This window comes from Rhea pennata, chromosome Z, assembly GCF_028389875.1.
Source record: "Rhea pennata isolate bPtePen1 chromosome Z, bPtePen1.pri, whole genome shotgun sequence".
Taxonomy (NCBI): Eukaryota; Metazoa; Chordata; class Aves; order Rheiformes; family Rheidae; genus Rhea; species Rhea pennata.
In genome coordinates this window covers 12,280,129-12,294,789 of record NC_084702.1, presented here as the reverse complement: position 1 = coordinate 12,294,789, position 14,661 = coordinate 12,280,129, and the positions used below count along the sequence as shown (strand labels likewise).

The following is a 14,661-nucleotide window of genomic DNA, read 5'->3' as shown; positions in this document are numbered from 1 at the left end:
TAAATACTTTCTGTATTTTCTACCTCTTCTAGTACAAAATACAACTAATTTTTAGATTAAAAGGTGCAAAGTTAGCAATGGTCAGATAAAGTTACCCATAAAGGGCAGCCAGGAGAACAGCTGCAAAACAAGCAGGGAAATACACTTGATTTTTTACATGGGTCCTCTGAACGCATCAAAAACAAGTCACTTTTTAAATTAAAATTACACAGTAGAAACAAAATTGCTAAAACACTATCCCTTTTATCAGTTACACATTCTAAGCTGCAGATTTAAATTTGCAGGGTTATTTTTATATTTTCACAATAAAGGTCAATAAATGAAGTATCTTAAATCCAGCCTATATGATGAACTTCACCTTGGGTTCTTGCTTCTTCCCACGGTGTATTTATAGGAATTTGAAAGCCTAAATTGATAACACCTTATTTCTCTTGCTCTGGAGGCTACATTTTTCAGAGTCATTTCAGCATCTGTGCTTTCATCTAATGCTAAGTAATCCTCACAAAGACAGCACGATTCTTCAATCCTTTCATGCTGTGGGTCTACACAAACATTGATCATCTTGCTGCAGCTGCAGCTGCAGCTAAGGGGAGTTGGTCCTTTGGTGAAGGTACAGAGTCATTCTTCCAGCCCTAAAACCTTGAGGGTCACATTTCTCCCTGAGCAGATCTGAGTACACTTTCACAAGACAGTGTGTAGGTAATAACACCAAGCTTTGAAATGCATATGGAATCAAATTCCCTTTAGCTCCTTCTCTGATTTTTATAATGCTGCTAACTAAGATCTCATGAAAGATATTTTTCATTAAAACATATATGGTTTCCCATCCAATTCACTTTTTTTCTCGTTTAAATAAAAGCTGTCACCAACTGTACCTGAACTGAAGTACTAGTGATCTTGAAGTGAAGTACTAGTCACAAGCAAAGGCATAATTTATGCTGTAGGGACACCAAACAAAAGCCAGCACACTGGGTTCTGCTAGTAAGCTAAGAGGCATCATCTAAACCTCTGCTGTTCTGTAAGCTACCTCTGAATCTAGAAATCTAAATTTTCCAAAGTCTGAAAAGCTTTAGAGACACATTTCTTTTTTATGAACAACTCCTGAGTGAGTTTGAAATGAGTTTTCCATTGAAAGCTGAAACTTTAGGAAGTAAAAGGTAAATACAACAGCATGTCTTTAGTTAAGTACATAGAAACTTGGCAAACTGCAGCTGTCAGCACCAGAAGGGTAGGTGACCCCTCCAATCTGACCAGCAGGCATCACAAGGCTCAGGCATCACAAGACTCAAGAGTAGTGAACATACTGCACAGGACTGATGTACCAGATTAAGTTGTGGCAATATGCAATTGAGACCAGATGCTTGTAATAAGCCATTTTTAATATGAGGGAAGTGGGAGAGGAGACTCAGGACAAACCCTTGGTTTAATTTAGAGGACATCTTTTTTTCCCTACCCAGTCAAATTTGACTGAACCATAAGCATTAGCAAGTTTGTGGCCTAGCCTTGCTGAAGTCAGAGAGATTAGTCATAGACATAAACTTAGGTACATACTTAAATACACAACTGAGCAGTAATCTGAAGGTGGAGCATGGATCTATCCTGGCTCCAGAGCTGCCAACTACAGCGACTGCAACAGGATTGACTCTCACTGAGAAGGAAGGAATGCTGAGCTATAGTTAATAGTAGCAGTCCAAAAATAAGTTTGGCCATGACCCTTCATCCTTGCTTGAATAATGCTGAATAAGAAGCTGAAAATGGGTTACCAACACAGAAAATCTGACAGACCACTGAAATACTCCACTTACGTAGTTTCCTAAGCCCTTATAGATGTTATCAGCATGGACAGATAAGTCACAGATGCTATCTACATTTTCTCATAGTATGTATTTTCTTAACAGACAGAAAACTTGTAGTAAGGATTAGAAACACGAGATTCCCCCAGGAACAGTGTCTTGACAAAAGCCCCATTCTGCTCTTGCTGGCATGCTGCATGACTCTACAGGAATGTGCTGCAGAGTTAACGGCTGACCTTGCTTGGTGGGACTGGTGGGGCACATTGCAGTCCGTTAAAAAAAAAAAAAAAAAAAAAAAAAGGACTGACCTCTCTCTTCAGTCTTGGGACTTAACTCTTCTTCTTTTTCTTCCTCATCACTGCTGGAAGTTTCTGTTCTTCCCTTCATTTGCTCCAACTGATCCAAGTTAACCCGTCCAACCAGCTCAAAATTACGACTCACCTTTAAAAGGAACACCTTTTGTCAGCAATTAGACCATCATCAACTACTCAGAAAACCTCATATGCAAAACAAAATCCAGTATGCCCCAAACCTCCTTCTATAACTGCAGATGACATGCAGGTACCCAGCTAAATTAATACTTATTTCTTTTCAATGACAATGATTCTTCTTTCTCTTTTAAATTGAATTTATCAATCTTGCTTTTCAAAACTGAATGCCATTCAATAAATCCCCCTCATTTCTCCTCTTTTTGAGGTATTAAAACTAAAAAAATCCAAGAAACACTATGCATTGTAAGTTCTACCTTTCTTTCATGGTAGTATTAAACCACTGTGATCAAACGTTGCTACTGCACATCACCACTTAAGGAAAATCCTTTGTGACCGCTTCATTCAGCTTCATGCACAAAAGGATAGGTCCTCTACTAAGCATATGGCTGCTATGCGCTGCATACACTTTCACTCATTAATAACAGATTAATTTTCATTATGAAGGGCTGCAAAGTGCTTTGCAAACTGATATACAGACTATAATGAGAACACTTCACCCAGTAGTCAAATTCAGCTAACCCCTGGGTGAAATGCACCCGCTTTTTAAGAGCTCACAGTAACAGTACAGAAACAGCAGCTTAGAATGGTAAGTCAGGAATGCCACTGTATCCAGCAGAAACAGCAGAGGAGCAGCCCAGATTTACAGTAGAGGTGAAGAGTGTGGAGCATGACCAGGACACTAGGGCTAATACTTGTTGGATGACAAGCACTCTCTAAGCTCATTGATCACTGCCAGGCAAGGTTTTGGATTTATTTTTTCATGCAAATATAGTCAGCCCTCCAGCAGCACAAGGACTGCCACAGAGACAGAGAGGATAGAAAGGAATGAGTGCAGTATAACTCCTGCAAGATACTGAATGAAATACCAACCCCACTGATTATGTTTTATCCCTCTGCAGGAAAGGGAAGGTGAGTGAATCTCAGAAACATGTAACTTAAGAGAGTAGTATACCTCTAAATTGTGTACTACTCTAAATTCAGCCATGTACATATATCGGGTTCCTTGAACTTCTCCATGCAGAGAGCTGTGATGAGTTTCTCTGATTTAACAAGTTACCGAGATGTAAGCAAATATGACCATATGCAATGCATTTAATGGAACTTAGTTCATGTGCATGACCTCACTAAGGTGCAATACATCAGTTGGGTGTCTAAGCTCAGGGCCTGGCCAAAGGTTAGAGCAGTAACATTTAAAACTACCAAAGAGAGATGGGGAAGACCTCATCTATTGGCATCATCATTGCAGGTCAGAATCAGAAGGGAGAGCCAGGTAAGGAAGCAATCTTCCCAGCCTATGTGAGAAGCCGAAAGAATCGGAAACGCTGCACCTCTGATATCCCAGGGCCCTTGCTGTGGTGTCTGGGAGATGTGGAACATCTCAGGTACTATGCAAAGTGTAGAAAGATTCTCAAGGAGTAATAAAGAGAGTACATAAGCATAAGAGGCCAGTGTAAGTTTACAGTGCTTGTTTTTACAGGTAGTCAAGTATCTTTTTAAGTGTGAAAAGTTTTGCTGGGACTTCTGACCCTAATTTTGTCAATATACATTTGGTTGCAGGAAAATTGTCATTCAATCAATAAAGTTGAATGAGTTTTTAATGAGGACTGCAGCAGCTTAGCTGCAATATATGAAGTCAAATAGCTGCCTCCCCAGGAACTGCAATAAGAAAGTATTCTGAAAATACTGCAAAAACATATTTCAGCTCTAGAATTTAAGTTTCTCTCATAGCGACAAAACTACAAAAATTCAGAGTTAACAGAAGTCTATGGAAAGCCTACTAATGAGTTCCTCAAGACTGGATAAGGTCTGTACTCAGGGACTCCACACAAACACCAAAGCAGCCTTAACTCAGGACCTGGTTATACTTGCTGTTTATCTTTCCCTCGTTAAATGTAAACGGGGATGTATTGCCCTCTTTGTTATTAAAATATGCATGGCATGTCACGTTGCTGAAGTTGCCAGAGCAATCTTAAGTTTGGAATCTCTTGGCTTTTAGAGAGGCTGATTCACACAGCCTTAATATTGTTTCACAACTCCTTTTCATTTTTTTCTTTTCTTTAAATAAACTTAGCATACAAGTGCCTTTTCCACATAATCATACTCTGCATCAGCCAATTCTGGTCACTCTGAATAGCTTTAGAAACTCCCAATCTTGATTAAAAGAAAGAGAGAAAAAAAAAGAAAAAGATATGCTTTACAGAAAGTGAACCCCAGCATGGGATTGAGTAGTTTCTAAGTTTTATGGAAAATAAGACCAAAATAAATAAATAAATAAATAAATAAATAAAGGCAGATTGGCTAATCAGAACTGACATGGATATAAACTATATATGGCAGTTGCAAGGAGTAGGCTGTTACAAATTAAACCTATTAGATGTTACCTTGTGCTCATCTCGAAGGTGAGCATCCAGCTCTTCTGTGTGTTTGGTCTCATAGTAGCAGAGTTGGCATTTGTAGGGTTTCAGTTCATTGTGCTTCTCTATGTGCTGCTGCAAGCTCTCATCACTGGAGCAGGTAAAGGTACACTTATCACAGCGGAAAACAACTCCCTGCAAGTATTTTGACAATTTGGAACGACAGACTTCGATGGGAACGACCCGCTCTTCTGTGGGGAGAGTACAAAATTTGTTTAACAAATTTTACAAGTTATCAGGTAACATGTCAACAGCCTGGAAATCACCACTCATAGAAGGGACACAATCTGTCATGCGGTTATGCAATCCTTCTAAGCTAAACTGGACCGAAATAAACAAGTTCTGTTCCTACAAAGATAGGGTTAATTCTTCAAGGCTACCAGTGCAGGTGTCCTCACAAACGTAATTGCTCACTAGGTGAAGAGGATGGGGAATGGAGGTTTTGGGGCAAATGAGATTCCATCTGTGAGTCAGAGTAGCAGAGCCTGGGAACACAAAACAACTATAAATCAGCCAGATCAGCAATTCATTCTGCTTCAGAACTTGTTTGACAGCAGCCAGTAATGGCTGCTAGAAACGTAATAAACTGGGAATCTGTAGGGTGTTTCTCATGCATTACCCTCCCAGCTTTCTAAAAATTGTGGCTGCTATCCTCACCACTGTAAAGGAAGCTACTCGCTGTAGACTGAGAGGGTGTGTGTGGCAGCACCTTCTCCTGGAAGTGACTGTGCAGTTCAGCCAAGGGCAGAAACTCCCAGTCCACCCTCTGCTTTTAAACAGCTCTAGGTCAAAATCTACACACAGGTCATGCCACGCTTCCTGCAGTTCAGATTATGGCTAAAGCATGTACTGAAAATGTTCTTACTGAGTTTTTTAAACTTTCCATTTCTCACGCAAAACACAGACACTTGAAACACAATTAATTTCAGTCTTTCAACATAGCCAGAATCCCAATGTGTTTAACACTTGTCCACTGTGGTTTTCCAAGCTGTGCGCATAAGGGAAATCCCATATTTGACCTTTCAGCCAAGGGTCACCAGAAGGCCTTCATTATAGTCTTTTGTTACTCAGTTGGCCTTTGGAACTGGAACACTGAAATTTAGTACTGTTATTCCCTGTGGATCGTGGATTAAAGGAGGAGTTTGATCTTCCTTATGCAGGTCACTATTAACAACATATTAAAAACAAACAAACAGAAAAAGCAGGCCTGAATTTCAGATTGTAGACATGAAAGATAAGAGACTCTGTGAGACATGCATGGCAGTCCATGCAAGGTATGGATCTGAGCCAATGTGCCTCTTTCCTCAGTGAGGACAGTAAGGTCACATCCAAAGACAGTTACAGAAATGCAAACTCCCTTATGGTTTCTGTAAGGTGGTGAAAGCTGTAACAATTCATTCACCTTTGACCAATCTATGCCTCACCACTGCTTAGGAGATTTTTTCACAGCTCATCTAAATATTCCACCCTCTTCAGCTTCTCCTATCATATCACTGCATCTTTGGTGGCTTCAAAAGTGGAAATTTTCCCTAAAACTATGCCTGACAAAAACTCTGAGAACTTGAGATTCTTTTCTACACCAGCAACAGCTTTCTAGTTACAAAAATGACAAGTTGTGGCCACTTCTAACTGGGGTGGGTAGGTGAAAAAAATAAGGTCTAAGAGATAACAGAATCTAAAGCTGTGATTCTAGGATCAGAAGATGACTTTTTTAGAAGCTTTTTACAGCTGTATGCCTTTGGACTTACCGAGGTAAGGCAGTTTGTTTTTAAAAAGTAAAAAAAGCCAAATATTAAAATACTTGAAAATTCATTTTTTCTCTAGCGCATGGAACAGATTAAAAAAAACCCACTAAATATGGAATGACATAAAAGATTTTATCTGCCACTCTGGAGCAAAGTCACATTTCCTAATTTATGTCAGCGAAACCTATTATCTCAGAGACAATCCCTTCTCCCCCTCCCCAAATCAAAGGTAGCACAACAACATGAAAAAAGCTAGATAAATGTAAGCAGGAATTTTAGCCTGAAGAATTTCACTTTCATGAGATAATGTTTTAAAACTTTAAACATGCATGTATTCATCTCTGTGAGCTTCCTTCAAGCAACAAATCTGGACCCTGAAGGCTGATTTGGATCCAGAACCTCATGTTTTGTAAGGTGATGCTCTAATCTCTGATCATTCTACCAGCCTCCATTTGTGCCCACAAAGCTGTCTATATTTAGCTACTCACTTAGAACACACTTACACCCTGATAACTGACAAAATTTCAGTAAACTCTCAGTTCTGTGTCCAAATTGGAAGCTTCAGCTTCCTTCTCCTTGTGCAAACTTCAAAGTTCAGCAGTATCTAAATAGAAGACTACTGTATGTGCCTCATAAAAGGGTGTGGAGTAGTGTAACAGAAGGTGCAAGACCAAAAAAACAAAAGGCCAGAACAAACAAAAAAGCTCATATAAAAGCATCATTTCTTTCTAAGAAATCCAATCCTTACTTTAGACTAAAATATTCAGGTTAATTCTAATAAAGATCAGAGATTAAATGGAAAGGCTACTAATGTACTAGATATTTGCAGTACAGTAACTCAAAGCAGACAGACATATATTCCTCAAGGCATAAAAAAGCCCATGATTCTATCAGTTCTTAATTACAAGGAAAAGTCTTTACTGAACAACACACAACAGCATATACAAGTAATATCCTTTCCTTCAACACAAACCAAGAACAAACAAAATAGTCCTGCTATCTAGACAAAGACTAATTATCCAGTAATATGGGTTGCTTGCATGTATCTATTCTTGTCTATAATCAATGTACATCCAAACCACCATCTTAGAACTGGAGTGTTTGTGTTTCATTAGCTAAAAGTAAGCAGAGTACAGGGGTACCCCATGCATCAATCAAGTGGTGTGTGCAAGGGATAATGCCAAAATCCTTGCATCCACATGCAAGGAACCAGAATGTAAGACAATGAAATCTTTCAGGATGTTTAGTAAGTAGAATGTGATCCTTCTACATGAAAGTTACTATTCCAGAGAAATGTGTGCTACTTCTGTTAAATGGAAGAAAAAAATACTATGTGTACCAAGAAGAAAACAGAAGAGTAGAAAAGAAAAGAAAAGAAAAGAAAAGAAAAGAAAAGAAAAGAAAAGAAAAGAAAAGAAAAGAAAAGAAAAGAAAAGAAAGAAAACCTCCCCAAAGACTTTAAAGAAGGAGACCTAATACTGGTTTGATCTTGGTATGTTGAATTCAGCACTGGAAAAATACTGACTTCAAAATGTGGGATGGGAAAACCTATTGGAATGGAAAATAAAACTTAATTGCATTGTCCAGACCAAATAGAAGTCTATGATCTTATCAGTGTGTATAAGTACCTGAAGGGAGAATGTCAGGGGGATGGGGACAAACTCTTTTCAGTTGTCCCGTGTGACAGGACAAGAGGCAATGGGCAGAAATTGAAGCACAGGCAGTTCCGCCTGACCGTGAGGGGGAATTTCTTCACTGTGGGAGTGACAAAGCACTGGACCAGGTTGCCCAGAAAGGTTGTGGAGTCTCCTTCTCTGGAGATATTCAAGGCCCGCCTGGATTCAACCTTGTCTAATATGCTTTAGGTGACCCTGCTGAGCAGGGATTTTGGACTAGATGATTTCCAGAGGTCCCTTCCAACCTTACTGATTCTGTGATCTCTACTGGGCAAGGAGCAGAAGTTCACTTTGTCCTTTGTGGAAGGTCCAAGAGCAACTTGGGCACGCCTGCTACGAAGGCCAGGAGTAACCTGAGAGCCAAACCTCCTCTCTTCACCTGCCTGCATAGCAATCTCTGAATGAATCAAACCCTTACTCTAGCCTACCAAAAGGTGCTGAGTCTGTGCTCTCTCCATGTGCACAGAAGGCAAGTTAAACAGCTTTTACACTGATGAAGAACTGATTGAGCAGAACAGGTGACACACAGAAAAAAGCTCTTAGAGCCATCCTGCTGGCCTTCACCCTGAATGGAAGCACATTCCTTGTTTTTTCTCACAAGCCATTCAGCCTTTTACCCAATAATGCTTTAGTCAGTAAGAGTCAACTTACGTAACTACTCATTAAGAGGCAAATACACTCTTTATTTCAACCACATGCTGCTTAATCAAGGACTTGGGATGCTACCATTTTGAAAGCTATAATGTAAGAGTTATGTATCTGTGTATTTTTTTTTCCCCCCACAGGAGGAAAGCTGGCAAAAATATGGTCAAATTCTTCACTCCTGATTTTATGCACTGCTCACTGCCTGCACCTGGAACCTGGAAAATGGATGTTCTTGGAACTATGTCCTTTATTTTTTTACCAGTGCAAAGGCTATGAACAAGGAAAACTATCTCAGACTATGTTCAGTAGCCTTCATTCTCTCTTTCAGTGGACATTAGATTGTGTCAAAATTATCTGCTTCAGCTGCCACACAATTAACACAGCAGTAAGGTTTTTCATCTGGATATGCACATCAGAAGTAACTTTAAGGAAGAAACCTCCTTTTTTTTAATGCCTGCATGCTCTATGCCTGAGAAAACACTTGTCCTTCTCTCAGAGGTCTCTGAGAATCTAAATTTCCATTTGCACAGAACCTTCTTTGCTCTGTTTTACTTCCCCCAACACCCTAGTGGGTGTATAACCACATCCCTTGCTATCATTTTTTTTCTCAACAGCACAAGGGCTTAGGTTGTCCTGTTTAACTGAAGCAACAGCTATAGAGACGAACAGATCCACAGCGTCACTTACCCAGGAGGTAACCACCTCCACGCAGTTGGTCAGAAACACCTCTGTAAAGCCAGCATAGCTGCTTGAGCTCTTGAAATGCTCCACCTCTACAGCAACTGGACATTTGCAGCATAAAGTCAATCTTTGCTGGAAATTCTCCTAAGCTCAGTGAGTTCCCCCTTATTCTGCCTAACTATATTTTATATGTTTGGCAGTCTCTGATGGAACTCAGGCACAGCCACAAATTAGAGTACACCCCATCAGCACCTCAAACCACAGGGTCCCCTGAATGGGGCTAACAAGCCTTTCTCTCTTCTGAGAGAGAGAGCACACACTCTCTTATTTTGGAGCACACTGAAGCTGGGCAAAACTCAATACTGTGACATGTTCAAAGACAAGCCCTCACCAAAGTAAAAGCATCAGACAAACATTTACAACCAAATAAGGCAGCTTTGCTATGTGCTTTCTGAATTGCTGACAGGTCATTTTCTCCCCTAGATGTTTCTTCAGAACAGGTCTTCCAGCAGACAGACATGTGTGAACTCTGCCTACCTCACCACTTTGGTACAAGAAGTACTTTAAGCAACCAACATTGAAAAGTGGTATGTTACAAGAAATTATGATAATACTTGTCACACCAGGAGCTTCTCCAGGAAAAAGATGGCATGCAAAACTTGTGTTTGCTCACCATCAATACCCTACTGCGAAACTCTGCCCAACCTGCAAGCAGGCAAAGTGCCATCCCAACACATGGGTTTGGATTTCAGCAGCCAACAGACCATCTACAAGCATCAAGTGTGATAGCTATGGGCAGGAATCCCAGCCCAGTGAGCCCAAACAGCTGTCTCTTCCGAGCTTGCAAGCCTGCAGTTAATAGAATATAAAAATCCCTAATCCCACTCTTAGCTGGGTTAAAAAAAGAGGGGTGGAGATAGAAAAAGAGTCTTAAAAAAGAACAAAACCATGATAATTCTTGTTTTGATCTTAAGAACAGCAAGACACATAATGAAGACAAAAATTTCAAGCAAGTAATCAAGGGATATTTTGAGGCTTCCAGGATTAGTTGATACATCCTGCGACGGTGTTTATAATAGCAAGGACTTTATCGTAGCAAGGACATATGCAGGAAACAACCCTGGCCTAGGTCATAGTTGTAAATTAGTGTAACTCTTGCTAAACAGGTGCTCATTGACTGTTAACCTCCTCAGAGGAAAAGCTTAAAAACAATTTTAAATCTGCCTTGTTTCAGCACTGGGTGACTGTGTATTTTATAGTGGAAAAGTCAGATGCATCATTTAGAAATGGCATAAAAGATATTCAAGGGCTAGTGACTCGTTCAACATACCTGCGCTCACAAACAGGGAACAGAGAACTTAACAAAACCACTATGAAATTCAAAGAGGGCATTGTTCAGTTTTCCCCACATCAGATTCAGACAAATACAGGGATATCATTACCTCTGTGCAGTACTATATGGTCAATCATGTTGCGTTTGTATTTGGTGTGATATAGGCAGAGAGGACAGCGAAGGTCTTTGGGTCCTTCCTCAGGAACTGCTGAGTGCCCAGCTTCCACGTGCATAGTAAAAGCAGATCTGTGAAACAGGAGGGAGACATGGAAGTAGTCAGAAGAGGTGTGCAGGGAATGCTGAAGTGTCACAGCTTTATAAGGGAAGTGTCATGTAAAATCGTACAGATATCACTCAGCCTTGTCTTCACCACGCCACATGGCATTTCAGCAGGACTACTCACATGAGTAACACATGAGCAGAGGTATTTGCAGGTTTGTATCCTCAAGTAACTGACATGCATTCTGACAAGATATTCTTTTGCAGGGGTTGCTTTATAATCACATTGTTATAGTTAAGATAGCAAAAGAATTCCCATTTTTCATGCTCGTTAACTGTCTTCAGGCTGAAATATTCTGTGACTTTCTATCTGACAAAGATTTAATTTTTGTCAAGTAGAGTTAAATCCTATCAACTCTTCTGGACTTGCAAAGGGGAGGACAGACTTATTTCTAAGTGCAAAAATCATCTCAACCACCTCTGTCTTTGCAGGATGAGCCCCAAATCAGCTGAATTGCTCAGCTTCAGGATCCGAAACAGACTTGCATTTACTGTGAGTTTGACACTGAGTAGATAAGTTTTAAAATATCAGTTATGAGAATCTGAAAACACGGGACTCAGAATACTCCACATATTAATATAGAGGAAAGAATGAATACTCCATGGGACTTTTGCACAATAAATGTCATGGTGGCATTGTATCAGCTGCCTATTTTTTGAAAGTTGCAAGAGACATGAGTACAGAGGAAATAAACTATACACCTATGTAACCACAAGCTCAACTACTAAAATGAGAGGTATTATAAACTTAGAGGACTTGGTCATTTTTTCCTCAAGCAGTGGTAAAGCTTGCAAAAGCTAAGCAGCTTGCTGTAATGAACTAAAGAGTTCAAAGTCCCATTGAAGTTCTTCAAGTCTGTTGCTTGAATACAAAGCAATTTACTAACAGAACTGGCTTTGGGCCCGACCCAGTAACTGCTGAAGTCTACAGGTGTATTTTTATCAACTTCAGTGCATGCTTTCATGCTTTTAATTTTCTGTGATGAGTGGAAGAGAGAATTTGTTTTTTGCCTTTATTTAAGAGAGGGAACACACTGTGCTTCTGAAGAGGAGAGACTTAATCCCCAAATGTTTGAGACATCACATCAAAGAACATAACTCCTTTATGTAATTGTGAACGTATTTAATTACAGCTTGATTTAAGATGATTTTACTTTATCCTGGCAGGAAAAACGGCACTACCAAGATGAGGAAAAGATTCAATGGACCTGGCAATAGTTGGTAATCTTTAAGACAGACAGCAATTAGGACGCAGGGCAGTAAATTATATCATAAAGCCAGTAAGCAATTAAAACAAGAAAGTCCACAGGTCTGTAACTGGAGGTTGTTCTTGAGTAGATTCTCTCATGCGTAACAGGTTTGTGCCCAACATTTTCTTCAACAATACATCTCTCCTTCATCCACCCATACTGCTTATTTTCACAAATCTCTTAAGAATTTAACAACTTTAGACCTCAAATGGTAGCTAAGAGGGTTATGCTCAAGGGTTCAGCATATCAGAACACAACTGCATGAGCAGTTTTTCCTTAGAAGAACAGCTAAAAACACGCACACACATACAGACACACACATACAGAGCTAAGATTTTAAATTCTACAATATCTAATTGGATTTGCTGAAATGCTTCTATATGTTATCAAATATGTTGAAGAATGCTTTGCATTTTGGCTAGATAAATGTTGGGGCAAATAAAATTACATGAGAGGTTTCTTCAGAGAATGAATGTAAACTCTCCTGCCTCCCTAGAATATTTGATTGTCCCATACTTCAACCTGGCTGTATCAAGAAATAACTTTATTTTTAGAGAGAAAGATTTTGACACTTGAGGAGAAGGATGAGTTTCTGATTACCTATATTGAGGAAGAAAGCACTACCTGTACCCTCTCCTCCAGCAAGTACGACCTACGGCAAGGGCTTCTTGAGCTACTGTCTGCAGCAGATGGTACCGGCTGTTGTAGGAGAGAGGAAAATGGATTACATGGATGCTGCTGTAATCTGGCATGGCATCTCCTATGTCCCTCTCTGGTCAGCAGTAGCCATGTTTCTCTTAGCTACAGCCAGCTCTCAAAGATCTCAGAAGTCTTTTCAAGCATCAAAAAAATCCTTGTAAGTTCAGTTTATCTGTTTTACACAGTACTTACTTAAAGCCTGTATAAAAAGAACAATCTTTGCACTTGAAGAGTTTCTTCCCTCCATGCTTGTCACGGTAATGACGTCGAATGCTCTGTATGTAACCCGAGGAGAACTCACAAAATTCACAGTTAAGGATGGCTTCTGTTTTTTCCACTCCTGCGGCACTCCCAGAAAGTGGGACTGGGCTGATGTTATTGTTGTTTCTCGCCAAAGCTGCAGACTGGTAGTGGTTCAACTGCTGCTGAACATCAGGAGGCTCCGAGTATGAGGAGTCTGTGGAGAAACAGAAAGAGGTTGTTATTTCAGGTAGAGCTACAAATCTAAAAACGTTCAAGGCCTGCTCCAGCACCTATTAATGTATCAATGTTTACACCAGTTTGATCAAGCCTTCAGTTACAAACGCCATGGACAGCTTTCTGAAAGGATACAGAAAAAAGATGTAGCATTTCTTTATCTAATCTAATCTGCATTCTGCAATTTAAAAGGTGATCAGCTGAAATTATGCTTTTTAGATCTGATTTGGAGACAGAAGAAGTGACAGATTTAAGTTAAAAGTAGTCTAAAAAGAAGTCTGGTTTCAAGACACTTATAATTTATGAAGGTAAAGTGTATTAATCATGCTGCCAAATGCTACTACAGAATGTTTGGTGCATAAATCAGACCATATCCTCTCAAATGTCTTATGCCAATTTACACCAGATGAAGATTTGGCAGAGGATACATCTGAGCAACCTCTCTAAAAGAAAAAAGAAAGAAAAAAGACAGAAAGAGAAAAGGAATGAATAAACTTCCCTCTCTGAAACTCATGGAATTATTCAAGAAGCCTATATCAAAAGATAAGCCTAAGAAAATGATGGAATTTTATTTTGTCATAAATTTCTGTAAAGTAAGTTTCCAAGCCACATCTCCTTATAAGTTATTAATTTTCATCATACTAAGGAAAATATATTTTTATATAAATGTAATTATCTCTATATAAGTATCCATTACATAATCCAGTAGAAGTCTATCATACCATTTTATTGGTGTGTAGAGAAGCAGTATAGAGATACCTCAGCACTGAAACTGAAAATCAGAGTACTTTTGTCAGACTCAAAAACAAGGTGGGGGGGGTGGGGAGAAGGGCCTTGAATCCTTCCCAATGCATGGTTTTGAATGTGGATGTTAAGAATTCATCTGCTTTGTCCTATATAACCCACAGCTGCCCATGTATGGCACAAATGGAAGCAAATGAATAAATCACAGATGAATTTCAGTGTAACTTTCCTGAAAAGACGACAAAAGGCCCTTTTCTTTACCTTTTGGAAGGGGGCGGGGCGGAGGAGAAGAAAAAAAGAAAAGAACTAAGTAGGGATACAAACCGTACCAGACATCTCCTACTTTGATGGGTACTTCATTTTCCAAAGCATAATTCCCTGAGGCTGGATATGTAAGAATTCTCTAATGCACATATTTGCAGGAACTTAATACC

The 14,661-nt window shown here is 39.6% G+C and overlaps 1 protein-coding gene across 1 annotated transcript in view; it reads right to left on the bottom strand.

Annotated features, from left to right (window-relative positions):
- ZNF462 (zinc finger protein 462) overlaps window positions 1-14,661 on the bottom strand; it is a 93,527-nt gene that overhangs the window by 6,680 nt on the left and 72,186 nt on the right. Inside the window, exons 9-12 of the mRNA XM_062599745.1 lie at window positions 13,199-13,463; window positions 10,888-11,024; window positions 4,666-4,889; window positions 2,102-2,234 (exon numbers count right to left, since the gene is read on the bottom strand). Of these exons, the coding sequence (XP_062455729.1) occupies window positions 2,102-2,234; window positions 4,666-4,889; window positions 10,888-11,024; window positions 13,199-13,463 (759 nt within the window). The remainder of the gene's footprint in view (window positions 1-2,101; window positions 2,235-4,665; window positions 4,890-10,887; window positions 11,025-13,198; window positions 13,464-14,661) is intronic.